The sequence below is a fragment of the Lates calcarifer genome, linkage group LG21, assembly GCF_001640805.2.
Source record: "Lates calcarifer isolate ASB-BC8 linkage group LG21, TLL_Latcal_v3, whole genome shotgun sequence".
In the NCBI taxonomy this organism is placed as follows: Eukaryota; Metazoa; Chordata; class Actinopteri; family Centropomidae; genus Lates; species Lates calcarifer.
In genome coordinates this window covers 1,356,913-1,376,348 of record NC_066853.1, presented here as the reverse complement: position 1 = coordinate 1,376,348, position 19,436 = coordinate 1,356,913, and the positions used below count along the sequence as shown (strand labels likewise).

Genomic DNA, 19,436 nt, shown 5'->3' with positions numbered 1-19,436 from the left:
GCGCTTCAAACATCCAACACAGACTATAGCTGTTTTGTTCATAGAATGGTCATTGCGTGAAAATAATTACAGCGTTTGAATTCTTATAATTTTCATACTCCTCAAAATAAAGAAAATAAATCCCCCCTGCATTAATGCCAAGTGATATGCATTGCTGCTCACCTTCCTCCTTCAGTTGGGTGTAGGGGTGTTTCTTTGGTCGGGGTTTGGGGATGTGGAGACACCTGTTGGACCTGGCACCAGGCAGGGTAGGAACAACCTTAGTCTGAACAGCTTGCTGAAAGTCTACCTGCACTGATTAAACGTAGGTTAAAAGAGGACATGTAAACACTTCAGTGAAGGTATGAAGTGGCTAATGTTTGGGGAGCAAAGTAGCCCTGTTTATCAGGAGTTAAGCTAACAGGTAAATTCCCAACACTCACGGACTATAACCACCTTAATGTAAGAACAGGTGGGTGACATTCTCTCCTCTCGCCTGTATTTCGTTTCATTCTTTACGATTTTGAGGTCCAACCTGCCCATCGGTACTCTTCACTCACTGCTAGCAAGTAGGCTACCTTTTGCGCCAGGTATGGGAACAGGACCGAACCATTTTAAGTAAATACAGGGGGGGGTTACAGAAGCTCTCTAAGTGTTTACTTTTTGCCAAAAACAAGAAAATAAACAGAAACCATTTGTTTTATTAGCACCATGTAAATGCAATATTCTATTATCAATGACAGTATTTTTATACTAAAAAAAAGTTGTTTGTTTTTTTTTTTAATTTAGATGTAATTAGTTACATTCCACCACGGAGTGCTGTACTACTGCAAATGAAGATGCACAGTCTTAGCAAACCTTCTGTGGATGTGTAACTGTGTAAGTGTTGAAGAAAACAGTGGTGATTGCATTATAAAACATAAGCTAAATAAACTATGGGTCAGAGATTAGACATGGTCAGACTGTGTATCTAAAACAAGCTCCTGATAGTTTCTGGATGTGCAGGCAAAACGAGAGAAACCTGCCAGTTTATTTATTTTCTATTATTATTGCTTTTAATGACATTATCAGCAGCTTTCAGTACTTTTGTAGCTTATAACTGCATCTCTGTAGAGTTTGTTTGTTTTTGTTCTCACTTTCATATAATACATTTTAGCGTCACCTTTTACAGATCCATCTAGAGGAAACTAGAGCTGGCTATGTGCTGTTATGTGGGCCACCACCTGAGTCCACCTCTGGGGAGCAAAGAGGTGCAATACCATGGATGCCTCAGAAGAAAGACTCTCTGAAACTGTACACCAATCTCCTCACTTGAACAGCCCTCTGTATGTACCACGTTTGCCCTCCGATATGGTTTGTTTCCAAATTCAAAACACTTCTTTGCTGCAGAAGAATACAATGCCATCACCCAGAATCCAATTGAAAACTAATTTAGGGCTCAGATTGTATTTGGGTTTGGGGTTTTTTTGTTTGTTTTTAGTTTTCTCTACTCGTTAATCTTTAGCTTTCACCTGATTTTGTGACACACCTGACAGAATTTCTTTAACATTTACCCTGGGGGTGGTAAAAACTTGTTCCTTGTGTCCCTCTTCCTCAGAGTATCAAAGCTCAGATTCCCAGTTTTACTCTAACTGCTTTCATGTTGCTTTCATGTTGCATAGTTGGAATTTGTTTGAATGTGCAACTTGACAGAGAATGTGTAGAGTGCAGTTTGAGTTGCTTCAGCTTGGTGTTGGTCTGCAGAGGGGGAGCTGGACTGGGAGAATAAATTCAAACATTCATCAATCACAGACCACAAATCACTGGAGACATAAACATGTTCAGTTTCTAAAGCCATGAAGATTTAGAGAAGGAAACTGCTCAGAAACAAGGTGAAAAAACTCAGACTGAGAGTATGAAGGTCTTTATTTAATAGTTATTTTAATTGTTATTAAAATTGTTTTAATTATTTAATTGTTAGGCTGACAGTTTCAGCCTTTACACTGATGCAGCCATGAATTTTGGGCTGCACATGGATAGTCCACATGAACCCTCACAGATACAGTCATAGATCCTTGTATTCCTGTGGATGAGGAGAGTAGAATTTGGACTCTTCTTTAAAAGAGACAGGAGGAACTTGAGGTTCTCTACATTGAGAAGGCCTACATCCTGTTGCTGATGGTCACCAAAATCACTTGTGCTTGCTTTTAGTTTCAGGAAAACAGGGTCCATAAGTTCCACCAATGAAGGGAAAAACACATTGGAGGTTCATCCAGCTCCAGCTCCATCCTCCCAACCAGTAGGAGGTAACTACAGTTGTATTTGTGCTCATTATACCGATCAGAGTATTGATTCCTATCAAAGAGAAAAGTCTGGTTTGAGGTGACATCTCTTTTTTTCATTTTTTTTTGATGGAGATGAAGACCTGGTGTGGTCATGTTATGTTTCAGATTGATCACTCCTTAGCCTCCACTTTCATTAGAAAACACTGCTAAAGATGCACTTTACAGTGCTTCAGTACAGCTGATGGTGTGAACCAGCAGCACATCAGACTCATTCAGTAACCACAGTGTAACATCTAATTTCATTCTTAGTAAATCAGTGATGTGGTCACTGATCGCTTTCTTCTTGTTCCTCTTCACATCTCAAATTGAATCTTCATCTTCTTTTCAAGTAAACAGAAAAATCCAGGTCACATGTTTATTTCAGGAAGCGAATACTCATCTTGTGATCGATGTTCACTTTCTCCAGTGACTGAGAACAAAATAAAAATAATCATTCTGAAATTTTCTTTGCTTTTCCTACCATATATGCAGACATTTAATACTGAAGCTGCACAACATAGCATCTCCTTAAGGATGTTGGTGTGTTTTTAATGTAATATGGTCTTTTTCAAGGATAATTTTTTACATTATAAATAAAAAAGCAAACTTTATTTGTTTAATGAGGATATTTAATCATATTTTAGTAGAAAGCCTCACTGTTGCTGCACTCGATATACTGTAAGTTTATGTAGATTTTAATATTTTCCATGTTCCCCAAACATTCACATTTAAAACACAAAATTCTAACTTTGATGTATATAAGTATTTAACTAATGGTCTTTATTTTTTCTGATTTTATTACAGCAGAAGTCAATTTATTTTCATAACATGCTACAAATCTACCAGGAAAACATCCTAAGCTTAAAACAAAAGTGAGCTCTGATAGTTTGTGGTTCTCACCTTTTTGAATTCGTCGAAGGAGATGGCATCATCTCTGTCCAGGTCGGCCTCCTGGATGGCTCGCTCAGCGATGCTCTGCAGCTGCTCCTCCGTCACCTGAATCCCCAGCATCGCCCGCAGCACCTGTCAGCCAGAGTTATCAACCAATCAGTCATCGCTATTGAGTGGTTCAAATGATCTTCAGTTTTCAGTGGATTTTGGCGGTTTCATTTCCTCATTTCCAAAACTTACTTGTGGCGTCCCTCAAGGTTCAATTCTAGGTCCAGGAAATTTTATTCAATTCTATGCAGATGACACGTGATTATATTTTCCTGTCATTCCTAACAGTAATTTGGTTGTTCCAAAGGTCTGGTTTGAGGAAATTAAGTGTTGCAAGTGTTTCTACAGCGTAACAAGGACAAGACTGAACTGTCAAATACCTTTGAGGAGACGTCTGAAAGTGTCACCACAGATGGACAGTACAGAAAAGATTGTGCTGCATCAGTGGTTTTAATGATTTCTATAAATATTTTGTGATCTTTTGTGCATCTAAGCAGATTGCACCTAGCTCCATCAAAAAGTTTTCAGTGCCATCAAAGACAGATGGGGGATGAGTTTTTTTCTGCTTTTCTCTGGTAACAGAGCTTCCATCGAATGTCTATGAAATCAATACTAAACAGATTTCAGAGTGGGAGAGGCAGCATTTACAGTTAAGTTATTATTAGAGTGTTGCACAGGGACACAGTTTAACAAACCTGCAGAAGCTCGGCTCTGGAAATCTTTCCATCTCTGTCCTGATCATACAACTGGAAGGCAACTGAACACACACAGACGGTTTCAAAATGATTCTCAAAGAAACGGAGCAGAGGTAAGGGGTCAGATTTAAAACAAACTACAAATGCAGAACAAACCAAACTGTACTGACATTTGAGTTTCCTGGTCCTGCTGTTGACCGGCTCCTGCTGCGTCCCATTCCTGGTTCGGTTTGTGCCATTGGGACGAAAGTGAGCCAGAACCCGGACAAAGGAGGGAAAGTCCACAGTTTCCTGTCTGGTGAGAAAGGAAAAGGAAATGTTTCCTGTTTTCTGTTCACAGTGGCAAACAAACACAGGATAGACCATGGAGTGCTTAAGCACTTCTGCTGTTATGTCCAAAAAGATGCAGAAATAAAATCCAATGAAACGTGAATGTGGTGGTTTTCATAACTGAAATCGATGGCTCTCTGGATGGTTGGAAAAGAAAATTAAAAAATCAAATCTATGTGTGAAGTCAGTGGTCCAAAACAAACATCAACAGGCTGTTGTACCCCGGAGAGAAGAAGGCACTGATGATTCTGTCTCCGATGGGATTCAGGGCCAACCCCCCAATTGCTCCGAAATCCTCAGGCCTGAGACACAGAAAGACAGGTTTTATTACGCTGATGTGTGACATCTACCTCTGCAGCTGAAGTGACTAATGACTGGAACATTTTCAGCTCACAGTTGGTGGTTGGTTTTGTGTTGGTGTTGATGCAGTCTGTTGGCAAACAACAGCTGGGTTTCTGTTCAGTTTCTATTCTCAGAGAATATCAAGTCATTGTTCTGTTCAGTCTGTTCACCAACCTGAGCTCTCCTGTCTGGTCTTTGTCCAGAAACTCAAACCTCTCATACAGACGGAGGAGGTGGGCAGCAGAGACTGAAACACAGAGAACAGTGGATTGATCACAGACTGATCATTAGCTCATCATGTCAAGATCACATTAGTCCTCTGTGATCTTCACAAACACTGTCAGAATATTTCCCAGATTCATACTGAGGCAGAGCAGATGGTGTTTCTTTGTTCGGTGGAATCACACAGCTGCACTGTTGACTCTCTCCGTTTATTTACACTCAGGATAAGAAGCTCTGCAGGAAAGTTACATTCCTAAAACACACCTGCAGAGAACAGGCTTCACGTTTGTTCAGTTAACCTTTAACTTTCATGATTTAGGATTTTATAAGAGCAAGAAAAAGAAGAAAAACAGACAAACGAGGACATTATGTAAAGGATTACGTGAATTTGGTTGTTTCTTGAATTCAATCAGTTGTTCTGGAGCTGAGACCTTAGATGTCAGAGTGTCCTTCAATGCACCAAACCCCTGCTCAAAACTAACTGCATTACAACACAATAACTTAATTAATCCACATTTGATGCTCCAGATGGTAGGTAGAGCAGCAGGATGGTCACCCAGTGCAACACTGCCACTCACTGATGATGTGTTTTAATAGTTTTTGGACAGAAATGGAGCTCTGTGGCTCAGAGGAATGAGATATATCAGGCTTTGACACTTGTTAGCAGGAGATTTTGGTCTGCACATGGATTTTTGACAAGTATGGTCCTTCAACAACGAAAAGAAGATGATTCTGATCCTGGACAAGAGGAGAAAGAGAGGAATGAAGTAAACAGCAGCAGCACAGTTATGTTAGACTGTGCGTCTGTATCAGTGTGAACAGCTCAGGGTGTCGACGCACAAACTGAGATAAACAACAGATGAAGCAACACTGATGAGTTTAACAGCTGCTCACTGTGCTGCTATCAGACAGCCCACAAAGACACACACAGCAGGTCAAAAGACTCAACAGTCAGCTGTGTCAAGAAATTCAACTCAAACAGTGGACAAAATCACCTCCACTTCAAGTCCTCAGGTAAAATCATTCCTGAGCTTTCAGCTGAGTCACACTGGACTTCATCTGTAGTTTGCTTCGTCTTAATGGAGCTCAGTGGAGTTTACACTTATTATTACTCAGAACAGCAGCAGGAAACTATGTGATGAAAGACCATTTAATACAGGCAAAAGCACCAGAACAGGAACCTGAGCAGGACTGGTTTGACAACATCGTTAAATATAACAAACACTGTAAGAAATTATGGGCAATATGATCAGATTTTAAGCATGTTTTTACTTTTTTCCTTTGATAATATTATAGCACCATAACAACATAAGGAATGACTGACAATACAACAATCCTATAAAAATGTTTTTATATTTTACATAAACATATGTTTATTAATGAGGTTTGTATCTCCAAGGTCAAAAATGAACCTTCAGTCTCAGCGTCTCCATGAGTTTTAAACACTTGTATAAACCCATAAAAAATTATCTGTATATATGTATAAACAGTAAATAAATGCTTCATAATAGACTGTATGATTAGTTTGAGTGTGATATAATCTGTTAAAGTCTGTTTTCTCTCTGTAAGTAAAACTAGTTTGCATGATTGTTTTTCTGGGTCATGCATTTAAACTTTAAATATATATTAAAGGAAATTTACTTGAAACTTCACAAAATAAAGTTACTAAAACATCTATATGCATATTTTAATGTTCATAAAACTTTTCCTGAAGTTGATTTCCCTTAATCTGAGCTAATCTTCTCTCCTCTCTCCTTCTCTTTTCTTTTTATTTTCCACTAACAGGCCACTTAAAGCCAAAGAATCTGAACTCACAGCCGGTTTCCTGCATGAGCTCCTCAGCGTTTGGGATGTGGTCCATGCTGGAGCTGCTGGAGCCCATCCTGCCGCTCAAACACAACGCTGCCTTTTGTTTTGACCTGTTTCCGTGGCTTATAGCTGCAGTCTGTTGTCTCCAGTTTGCAGCAGGCTGACTGTATCTGAGTCCCTCCCTCCCCCAGCCAGTGACTGCTCTGCTAACAGGTACTCTGACCAATGAGCATCCAAGACCTGCTCAAAACAAAATCCCTGTGAACTATTGCATTTCTGGTCTTTTGAAATCATTTTTATAACCTCAATAGAATCCTCAATAACTTTGCTGTCCTTTATGCATACAAGATAACAGTTAATGATGCATTTGTAACAGTGAAGGTTTAATCTCGCTCTGTGTATTTAACCTTGTGTTGCTGCAGCTGATATGTTAGTGCTACAGCTCAGACTTGTTACATGTCTGGGGCTGTGTTCACAGATCATCCTGAGGTTTAACTGTGGGGGTTAATAAACTGTTGTAACACTAAAAGCAGCTCCTAATCTGAGAGACGTCAGAGATCCACACAACTGCTGCTCACAGTCAGTCAGATGCAGTGAAACTACGCTGCTGCAAGGGATTGTGGGACACCATTACCCTTCGTTGCATAAAGGAAGGTCCAGTGTATCCTCTGCTAAAGGAAATAAGATAGAAAGCACTGAAGCTCCTTTTCATAGCATTTAGAGAATTCAACCAGCTCTGATCATGACTTCCAGTTAGTCTTGTCCTGATCCTCATCGGGACAAGACTGGGCTGTTCATCTACATCTGCAGGAGAAGGGACACTCCTTCGAAGGACAATAATGTCCAAATCTTGGATAGGGAGGACAGATGGTACCACACCAACTATCAGACACCTACAGTGCAGTCTTGAGATACTTACCCAGGTGATTTAACCCCCACTGACACCTCGACCCACGTGATCCTAACAACTCACATGACAATGACTCTCAGGACCTCCTCCAAGATGTTAGGGTTGGGGTTGGGGTTAAATTCCAGTTGGATACTTCATCAGAAAATCCTATTCCTATTGTACCTCGGTGTGTTGACTCAGTGCAGCTAATGAGGAGCAGATAAAAGCTGATGGTGCTGAATAAACTGACTCCACACTGTCAAGTCTCTTCATGGACACTAGATGGAGCCATTTCCATATAAACCGGACCATAGACCTGGATGTCTAAGCAAGATGAGTTAGGACGTGTAGATATTATGGACTGTCTATGTATCACCAACATCCACAGTGAAGGTGTAATAATTAAAGACTGATATTTTAACTCCATATGTAAAAAGCTTTTTTTGTCAACAACTATATCTACTCCTGTGAAGCATCTCGAACTAAAGATGTAATAATACAAACATCTTCAGATTTTATAATATATTACAAGTACTAATTACATTAATAATATGAATTGAAAAAAATTTAAATGAATGACACACTGTGAATACTTATTTACAATTATATATTAGTTCAAATGTGTTCAGTAATTGTTTATACATGAGGTACGCGTCATAAAAGTTACAACTGTTGACTAATAAACTCCTGAAGTTTCTTTATATTTGTTTACAGCTACATTATAGTATGTTAATAACCAATTATATTATATATACACAGGTTCTCACGGTGGCTCAGGAGGTAGAGCGGTCATCCACCAACCGGGAGGTCGGTGGTTCGATCCCCACTCCTCTAGTCTGCGTGTCAAAGTGTCCTTGGGCAAGATACTGAACCCCAGATTGCCCCTGATGTAGTATCAGAGTATGAATGTGTATATATGTGTTAGAGGGCACTTTGTGTATATATATTAAAAAACAAGTGCTGTATGAATGTGTGTGTGAACGGGTGAATGTGATCTGTAGTGTGAAGCACTTTGAGTGGTTGAAGACTAGAAAAGTCACTATATAAGTGCAGTCCATTTACCATTTACCATTTTACACTAATAAGAAAAACTGCAGTACAATGAACAGGTTTAGGAGTCATTTAGGAGTTTAAAGCTGCACTAAACAATATTTTTATGTTACAATCAGATTAAGCAATGTGTTCATTCTCAGAGAATTATCACCCAACAATCCAGCTTCCCTCAGAGCCTCATTGTTTTGGTTTTCCTGCATCTCTGCTCAGCTTTAAGTTGTTTTTTTTCCTGCAGGAGCAGTGTTGGTATAATTAGCAGTGATTTGTGGATGTATTAATAGCATTATCAGCAGCAGGATTTTGGTTTTTTATCAGCAGCAGCAGCAAGTTCAGTTCTCCCTCTGGACTTTGACCCAGTTTAATTTTCATCAAAGGAATTCAGTGCACACACACACACACACACACACACGCTGTGAGAGAGTTTACATTCCTCTCTTGTACACTTGACTTATCAGCTCTGTTTATCTGAGTAAAGAGCTGCCACACAAACTCAGAATTTACCGTCTGTTGGTTTCAATTTCTTCCTTACGACCCTCAGGATGTTTATCGCCAGCAGCGTCACTCCTCTTATCAGACACGGGAATTTTTGCAGAGGAGAAAAGAAGCTGACAGTTGCCTTCACAGAAATGGTGGGCCAGGTACACCAGCATCAGCTTGGCTCTGACCACAGCCCATGGCATGGGATTGAGAAAACCGTTCAGTGCAATCAGAAGAAATCATAGTCCTAACCAAGGTCGAAGGCGTCATTTATTCTAGACCACCTAGGTTACATTTCAACCAGTGTTAGAGGTCTTTACGCTGGAGGCCAAGCCACTTTTGGTTCGGGTTCATTAAATACAACATTACCTACCAAGCCTTAAACACCAACTGCTCACTATATATTGAGTTCGCCATTTTGTAGTTCTGTCTGAATGTATAGTGAGAATTATAATGTGTGATGGGCAACAAACAACCAGATGAAGACCCTCATTTTTCGATGGTCTCCAACTGAACCAACCAGCACCAGAACTCTTTGAAAATGAACCAAACAGGCCAGGTGTGAAAGTAACACAATGCCACAAGGGAAACTGATAAACTGATAACTCTTACCTAACTGGATTGTATTTAGTTGAGTTGAACTTTCTGCAGCAGCAGTTTATGAGAAGAACGCATTCAAGTGACAAGAAACACCATTCGGTACGTCATCCTGATGAAAATGCATCTCTGACGTACATCACGGTCTGGTTGCCCTGCTTTCTCTCTCCATTTCTTATAATTCACACCCCTTTTCTTTCTCTCTGTCTACCTGCTGCGGCTTTTCCTTAGAAAGAAAGTCCAGGTATGTTTGGTATGCAATGACAGGTGACAGGTGACACGTGGGCGGGTACGCAGACGACAGATTAAACAATAAGCTACAAGGCAGCTGCATGAAAGACTGACACAAAACCAAAGAGGACGGAAGATATATAATAGTGGACTGTTCTATTTCAATCCTATTTCCTTGTTTTTCTTCTCTGCACACAGATGAAATTACTGGGGAATTACAGTACCTGTACCTGTAAGCTACATGCTGACACTGAAGCTGTCTACTTGTAACCCAGCCTATGCAGATTGTTGTGCAGGATACACAACAGCTTCATTAAACATTTGCATGGTTATGTTTAGACACTCAAAGAACTTGGTTGAAGTTGGGGACATACAGAAAAAACAATCAGTAACTTAAACAAACTCAACGTTTCTCATGCCAAACAAAGACAACATGATATCAGCCCAGTAATGGTCTGATCTAACAGGTACATGGTGAGAGTTGGGTACAATAGTTGCTTGTGTAACCAGTGGTTTCCTGCGTTGTGTAAAGTTGAAGGACGCCCACATCATGGATATCACAGGACAAGTTTATTAACTGACAGACAGAGGAATAACAAAGTCAACTGTAATGTTGTAGAACTTAACCTCAAATGTTCCACACATTGATTATATATAGATTTTGTGTAATTCTAACTAATTTATACATTCTATACTGACACTGTTACACTTGTCTTATCACATATAGTGTGTTATGGTGGAGGACAACTGATGCAGAATCTGGGATGCCTCACAAAGACGACCAGCATATCCCATTTTATGCCTTGTCTTCCTGAGTTTGACAACTTGTGGTGATGATAACCAACTGGTGCAGTTTCACCAGTCAACTGGAGTCCAGTGTGTAGTCTGACGTGTCTCTCAGCAAAGTCACAGCAAGAGCTAATGACTATAATCAAAATATTTGAAAAGGTAACCTTGTTTTTCCAATCAGGCAAACAGCCATCAATGAGCACCACATCACACCTATCTGAATAAATCAAGAGATGGGAGTAGTGGATTAGAGGTCTGGAACAAGGATAAAACTCAAGCTGCAGTATTTAAAAAAATCCCAAAGGAAGACAGTCAAACAGCACTAGGTATACTGACTGAAGATTGATTGACATTGATTTATGAATCACAGGCCTGCACAGACAACTGCTGTTCAAAGAAACTGCTGTTCAGCCTCGCTGGGCTTTTATCCAGACTGTCACAACCAATGAAACCGAAAGCAGTGTGCGCATTGGCTGCGAGCCAGCAGGAAATAAATGAAGTTTTCCTGGCTGAGTGAACTCTGACCCTCTTCCAACTGCCCCGACTGCCTTCTGGCTCTGATACAGACAGAACAGAACAGGACGGACGTCTGATATACTACGATATGACCCACAGAGAATACTTTACAGAGTACAAGAAAAAATAAAATATACCTTGATCAGCAATGATGCCAGAGGTGAAGGTTACAAGATAAATGCTGATAGTTGTTTGGGGTTTTTTTTGGTGGTTATTATTGGATGTTGCAACACGAATTAATACAAAATTCAGCAACTATTATCACTGATGTAGAGACCAGTCACAGTAGAATAAATCAAACGCAAGACACAAAACTCAAGACATGAAATATTCTTTTTAGGAGAACTGATTAAAGATCATCCAGTCCAATCTCATAACACAGAAACACTATTTTATTTATGGTCAGTTCTTTTTACACATGGGTCAAAACTGTTGGATCCAAACAAACCCAAGAAAAACGTGCCTAGACCTACACAAATTAAGACCCAAACTGAAAGGGTCCCATGGACATTCAGATCTAATTGAATAGACCCAACCCAAACTGTGGTGGACCTGAGCAAACTCAACATGGGCAGCAGCATGATAGTCCATCAGCCAAGGCTGATCAGATAGCACTCTGCTCAGTCCCATGAAGTCCATAAGTCCAACATACAGTGGCTGTACAGAGGCTCGTGTCAAACGATACCCACTAATCATGTCATAGCTGTCAGGTACAGTAGCCGGGACGTGTTGCTCCAGCGACGAAATGTTAAAAAAAAATCAGATTTTCTAGAGAGTTGATGCACTGCTGGGAAATAGGACTGTGGTGTATAGGGATATATACTGGCACTAGTCAGGAATACTCAGAGTGTTAAGAGACTTGGCTCAGGATAAGTCCAGTCACGACATTCAGGTTAAAGAGCTCCAGGATGAACGCCCTCTCAGGTTTAATAAGTGTTAGAGGATCAGACAACTGCTGGACTGGTTGTACTGGTCAGCTCCCAGTGTGACTGTGAAGAACAGAACAACTTTCCGTCTGCATAAAAGGCTAAAAATGTGTCTCGTTAAAACCTTTTTTTTGTGTGAAAATATGTGAACAATGTGGTTATATAACTGTGCCATTGTTTCCAGAGACAAATGAGAGGTGACGCTCTGCAGTCCAGCTTCTACCAGGAGAGAGACAGAGAGGAGGAGGAACATCCCACTGAGTCCAGGCAGGCTGGTAATGAGACAGAAAATTCCTTCCCAACAGAGAAGAGAAACTAGTGACTGGATGAATGACATGTAACAGTGATCCTGATTCATCCACTGTGGACTTAGGAACTTATTAACTCAGGGACCTATTAACCTGCACTGTCATATCTGAAAAACCTACCTACAGTATCTACTGGCCTCATCACAAACACATTTCATCAGTATTAATGACCTCTCCTTGATGAAACCTGATGAGCACTTGATCTTTTCCCTTGGCCCAAGATTTCCACACAAATCTCCAAATCCTCTGGAGAAACAGTCATAACTTTTCCTGATCACAATCCTGCTCTGCAGAGGATGAACCCATGACCTTTCTTCTAGCACCACGCTCTGGACCAACTCTACATTTATAGCTCCATCAATACTGTATATTGTTTCTTCCATCCAGGTACCAGAAACTCTGTGATCCCGTGGTGCTAAATGCTAATGCTAATGCTCAGACTGAATGCTAACATGCTGACGTTTAGCAGGTAGAATGTTCACCATGTTCACCCTCTTAGTGTAGGGTGTTAGCATGCTAACACTCGCTAATTAGCACCAAACATGAGGTGCAGCTTAGACTGATGGGAATGTCAATGTCAAATTAAAATACTGACCTGACGGGTCACCACAGTTATTACAGTTCAACCTGAGGTTGAGATATTTCAGGTATTTCAGTCTGGATCGAAGTGGCAAATGCAACACACCTGAACAAACTTTCACATAGACAGTCATCTAACTAATCTGAATGATGCCAAAACTCCATAAAATCCTATAGACAGTAACTTTAAAGATAAGACTGTATAACTGCAACATGATAAATATCAGCAGAATCGTACTGATGTTGAAGGACATTATGGGATGTTATGGGGTTTCCACAGCCATTCAGATGACTGATGTGTTTGTTTCTTATTCTCCAGCTGCACAGGAAACTACTCCATTGACTTGAGTGATTTAATGTTAGGACCGTTTGACAACAATGACACTTGTGACTCATGAACTGCTACGTGTGTTCACTTTCAGTATTGTTAAAGTGACAGGTATTCCCCATGTCACCTGTACACACACACAAACAAACAAACACACACACCTGTTGATTGTGTCACAGCCAAGTGTTTCTGGTAAAACCCTTCATTTATTGTATTTATGAAATTCCATCAGTGTCAGTTCAGTTTCAGAATTAGAAATTTGGCCTAAATGTCCAAGATGTTGCCAAACAAAGTAAAGAATTCCCGCATGCTATCAATAACAATCAATAAACCGATTAAAAAATGCAATGTTTTGGTCAATGACCTTCATCAGACATCAAACTCACTATGTGAAAACAACTTCTCTTCTTCTTCTCTTCTGACCAGAGCCACAGGTTGGATATGGGACTTAGACTGGTTGGTGTCCAGTGGTTTTATTCCCAAGTCTCCTAAAATCACGTATTTTGCAGGAACCATACAGTATTTTCTATTGTTTCTATGGCATATGGGATAATTTGAATCAATCTATGGATGTTTTTTGGCCATTTCTAGACAGTCACTTTGGTCCACACTCGGTCCACATCTCAACAACTACTGGCTGGATTTTGATGAGATTTGGTTCATTCACTGACATTCATGTTCCCCTGAGGATGTTTTGCAATAACTCTGGTGATCCTCTGACTTTTCATTCAGTAACACCATCAAAAAAAGAGCTGCAGGGTTGGTGACAATTCTCTGTCACTGTTTGTTGTTACGAGAACAGAGACACTGTTTGATTCTGTGTTAACTGCACATGTAACTTAATGAAGCTTTAAATGAAGATTGACCATATTCCCCACTGATGTGTCTGCTAGCTCAAAGGCCAGGAAACACATACAGGACACAAACAGTGGTGATGGTGCCATCATGCTGTCCTTGGATGGTATAAAATATACTTTCACCTTCAACTCCTGCTGCAATATCAAACTACTTCCTGTTTCCTCAGTACGACCCTTTCCTGTCGGATGACTGCAGTGCCTCTCTTACATTTTACATTACTGTTTTGTGTTGCTGCTTTACACAATCATTTGGCACAGATATTGTGGAACTAACGCAGATATTCATCTGTTTAAACAGAAATCTTAAGTCTGATCTGGCTGGACTGAAAGTCCCGAGGCCTCCATTGTATCGTCCCCCCATACTTGGGGGTTTCCAGTGATACTGACCCTCCAAAAAGTTTCTGACTTTCTTTTGGAGCTTTAACCTAAAGCACCTGATTTACCGTAAGTAAATACATAGCTGAACATCTGATAATTATATATCTCCCCAGTTGTCCAAGCTTTGACTTCCTCCATTTTCCTGCTTATGAGGTGGCTCACCAATGACTCATCGCCCACTGATGCATATCAGATTTAAACTTATAACGCAACCACTATGTTGCATTGATTTAAGGCAAAGTTTCTGTTTCATTAACTTAGGATAACACAAATATTTAATTTTAGTCACACGCTAATTTGATCAATGTGGATTCAGGACTTCATTTCAGCAGCATCCATTTCTGAGATTATAATCTCTAACTTTTACTAATTAAAATGTCTAAAACTGACTAGACCTACATTATATATTTTGTTGAGTTGTGTTTTTTCATTATTCAGAATATTTCCAGCATTATGTTTTGTGTTATTGTTTCGACAGAGACCTTCTGGCAGCAGAAATTACCAACTGTGTGTTTTAAAAATTACTGACAGAATGTATGAATAAGAAAATATCTTACTTAGTGTATTATTTGAATTATTCTTCTACCCTGAAGATGATGCTGTAAGAGAACAAAAGAAAACGTCCTTGTTCGGTTTATAAATGACTTCTGAAGTTAATGTGATGCCTCAGCCGTCTGAGTCACTCAAATGAAATGGATATCTTCCAAAGTATCTTTCATCACAGCTCAGCAACCAAACACTGTGGAAACACAACGAGGGAATTTGGAACTAAAAAGCGTATGAATAACTCTGTCACTCTGTGTGTTATTACAACACATTTTTGCTCTTTGTTTTGCACAGATCTCATAACCCTAACCCCTGTTAAATGAGACGTGCATGTCATTTCAGGTTGTTAAATGAGAAACGAAAAGCTTAAAGCTTAAGACACCATCCCATGATATCATATACTAGACTTAACTAAACTTAACTAAACTAAAAAGTGATTCAAACTCCATTAACAGAACTATAAAAACATTTACAGTAAGCAGAAGATGAGCATCAGTCAGCGCAGGGACAGAAATGATCTGTGAATTTATGTTAGTTATGTGTGTTGTTATTCTTAAAACACAATAAAATCCAATAGAACATGGCTTCCTGTCTCATTTGAGAAGACAGACAAAGGTTTATTTCATCAGGAAGTATCTGATCAAAGTTTGAGAAAATATTTCTACAAATTCATGTTTTGAAAAAAATTCTGTTTGATGTTGTTGTAAGACCAGCAGCATACATAGTTTTTGATACTTAATGTCACACTTCAGTCAGTAAACTACTGGTTTGAGGCCCTAAATACAACTGTATTTGCCACCTGTATAATCAATTTGATTTGTGAAAATAAAAGCTGTAATTGTGGAAGCATGTGGTCTATTGTCATAAAAGGGGAATTTATAGAACGAAAATGTTCTTGTGTAACTAATGTTTTTACATTACGGTACTGAACAACACGGACACGTTATTCAACGCCTCATGGCTGAGGTCAGAGTCTGCTTAAGAGGGAATAAACGTAATGAAGGAGAGGGAATATGACTCACTGTATCGTCTGAAACAGGCAGAATTTAGAAATATATAATGACTTCATTGGTTAACAGGCTCTTCACTTTCATTTTGCATTCTTTTGTTTGGGAGGGAGCTGTAAACTTTGTTCACCTTTGTATTCACTGGAACAATGACCAGCCTACTGTACCTGATAAAGCTGCTGGCTGCAGGCCAAAGCTGTTACTGTGAGAGCATCAAAGACTGAAAGAGTTTATTTACACCAGAAAACTCTGATTCACCTTTAAAATCGAAACCTGGATCTTGTTTGATTTAGTCATATTTAAATCATATATATATGTAACAGCCGAAAGGAAAAAGGAACTTAGAAAGAACTAAAAATCAAGTACTCCATATATTTCATTGGGTATGGTCATTATTTTAGGAAAAAAAAACTAATCAAATGAGTTGTGTGGTCAATATGTCTGCTCTTAGCAGCCTTTAACAAACACCGTTTCCGACAAGCCCACAGCTTTTGTTTTTTGTACTCCATCAATTCGATGCAGCAAAACCAGAGATATCATCTTTTTTTTACTTCACACATTCCTCTCTTGCTTGTCAAAAGCCAGCGCCCACATTATCTACAATGCAACTTGACCATGAATGCACATCCAAAGACGACTTCTGGCTGAGCCAGCTGATGGTCTGTTGGCATCCTGCACATGTGAACGCATCAGATCGAATGGATCGAATTCCTGTCCACTACAACAATATCCACCATCTCCAGCTCCACTGATCCCGTCCAGCAGATGGCAACAACAACAACAAAAACAACAACAACTGCAGAGTATTCTTACCACTCCATAGAAAATGAGAGCTTCAGTATCTGAGCCTCGCTGTTATATGGAGTCAGTTGTTGCTGCCTATAGCTGGAGTCAAATCTTAGACAACAACATTGCCACTGCTGGCGTCCCCATCAGCTGGAGAACATCCACCCTTCATCAGCGTCTTCCAGAACTGTTACAGATCACAAAAAACAGTGAACACCAGAAACACGTTTTCCAGTCTGACAGCAGTAAGGTTTAGGTTTGGGTTCAGGTTCGGTTTAGACACAAAGACATGACTACGAGGCGCAAACTCCAAGGCTGTTCCTGTTGTGAATAAATGGAGTACTGTAAAGTGCATTCAGCAGGGGTGAGCAATAACTTTCATGAGTTTGTATTCTGCACAATCTACATCTGGACCTCTGTTACCACTTGCAAGGGCACATTTGCCATTTCAGCATCACGTCGAAGTCTGCAAGGATCTCTGTCAACAGGCCGAGATGATCCAACCTTCATGACGAGGATCTATGGCTAAGACCCAGAAACCACAGACTCTAAGACCAAAGAAGGTGCGTTGTGCTTGTTGTTTTCTTCAACATTCGCAGGGTTGTTCGGCGTGGATTTTGTCCCCACGGTTCAATCAATCAATCAATCAATGCCAAGTTCTCCTGCACATTTCTGAGGTGTCTGAAAAATGTCATTCAGTGAAAATGACTTGAACTGTGACACAATGGCAGTCGAGTGCTCCACCATAACACCATGCCCACTTACAGTACCTTTATACACAGGTTTTTTGGACACACCAACACAATCATCACTTCCCACCCACCCTACTTGCTGGATTCGACTCCCTGCGACTTCCTCCTCTTCCCTCAAAATGAAATTCAAGCTGAAGGGTTGCCGCAGTGGAGGAGATCCAGCACCAACAGAACAGGACTTCCAGTGAACAGTGTATTGATTGAGGCCAAATCTAAATCAGGTCCTCTTTTTGCTTGTTTTTTGATTGCACCTTGTAGATGAAGGTCAGGGAATTATCACTTCATGGTTAAAAGGAACCCAAGTTGACTGGAAATGGGAAACGTCATAAGCTTTGTTAACACACTCAATCCCTAATCTAACCTCCTACATGTGTGCAGTTTGTGGCTCTACAACTTCTCCTTTCTTCCCGTCGTCAGTCCCATCTTTGTCTCATGAATGTCAACACACTGTTATCAAGTATTAACTGAAATAACTGATGCGGTCGTTTTTCTTTGGAACACAGAAATCGCTCGTTTAACACGAAATACTGTTTTTTTGTGACTAATTCTTCCAGTTTATGTGTGCTCAGAGCAGATGACAGGTTGAAAATCAGAATTTTTCATCTTAACAGCTCAGATTTGGTTAACAGACTCTAAAATTGCAGTGTTAATGGGACTGACTGTACACCCCACAATCATGGCACGTCCTGCTTGTTTCCTGTTACTGTTTTCAGTGTGACCAGTTTCTGTTGATGTTCGATGGAGTCCTGCTGATAAAATGTGTGAAGCTGATGCAGTGACAGGTTTATAGCGAGGGAAACCCCGGTCACTCCACAGAAAGAGATGCAGAAGGGTTTCATTCCAGACTGACACCTCTGCTGCTTGAATGCCTCTGCACAAGTTTTACTAAACATTTTCAACATGCATTAGCCTCAAGAGTTAAGATGTCAAAGTGTCACAGTATTTTATTGTACATCTCTTATTATAGACATGAGCAATATGTAAAACCTAGGAAACATATCCGTTTTAAAATGACATAAAAGAAAGTTATTAAAAATGAATAAATTAATAAGAAAATCCCTGAATAACAGTTGTGTAACAGGAAGTTCAGTCTTTGTAGATCAACTTTGTCGTCTGTATTTTGGTGTAACACTGGTTTTGTTTTTTGGGGGGGATGTTGGATCCTCTTTTATTATCATTACAAGCAGCATTATACTGATCAATCAATCAAACAAAAGTTTATCAAAACCTCAGTATTCCATGGTAATATGGAGTTCTGTTACACCAGTATTACCTTTAGCATTTCTGGACCTTTCAGTCAGTGGGTGGAGCATGTTCTCTACCAAACCAGTCTTATAAACACACACACACACCATCAGGTCTACTGATAACAGTAAGGTGCAAAGTTAAATATGATTCAATTACATGAGCTGTTTTATATACTCTACATATATTTATAGACTTTTTCTTGTGCAAACTAGCCTTCCCATATGGAACATGATTAATGACTTTGGATGATGATGATATCATCATAACTTAAAAACATTCATATCCAAAGTCCTACATTTACAATCTAATATAATAAATTCAATATCCGCCCTTATCAGGTTGTTTGAAGGATGCAGATATTTCCTACAGTTTACTGACCAGCAGATTCTACGCTGGCCTTCCTCCACAGGTCATGTGCTTATCTGTAAGTTATAAATTATCTCAGTAAGTATATGTGTTAAAAAAGAAATGTTTTCCCATGTACGTTACACTCTCCCAATCATCTGTGTGGCTACATGTTGATGTTGTTGTGGTCGGAGGTGCAGTCCTT

At 39.8% G+C, this 19,436-nt stretch overlaps 1 protein-coding gene across 2 annotated transcripts; it reads right to left on the bottom strand.

The window, feature by feature from the left end:
* Positions 1 to 108: 108 nt before the first annotated feature.
* Positions 109 to 6,794, bottom strand: chp2 (calcineurin-like EF-hand protein 2). Of its 2 annotated transcripts, none has more exons than XM_051065603.1 (7): positions 6,626 to 6,794; positions 4,763 to 4,835; positions 4,468 to 4,548; positions 4,087 to 4,211; positions 3,917 to 3,978; positions 3,183 to 3,305; positions 109 to 233 (listed from the first exon to the last, which is right to left on the bottom strand). In XM_051065603.1, exons 1-7 carry the CDS (start codon positions 6,690 to 6,692, stop codon positions 159 to 161), a joined length of 606 nt encoding a protein of 201 aa, XP_050921560.1. In that variant the 5' UTR covers positions 6,693 to 6,794; the 3' UTR covers positions 109 to 158. The 2 variants fall into 2 exon arrangements, with proteins under 2 accessions (XP_050921560.1, XP_050921561.1); XM_051065604.1 differs by lacking the exon at positions 109 to 233 and adding an exon at positions 1,867 to 2,712.
* Positions 6,795 to 19,436: the final 12,642 nt, after the last annotated feature.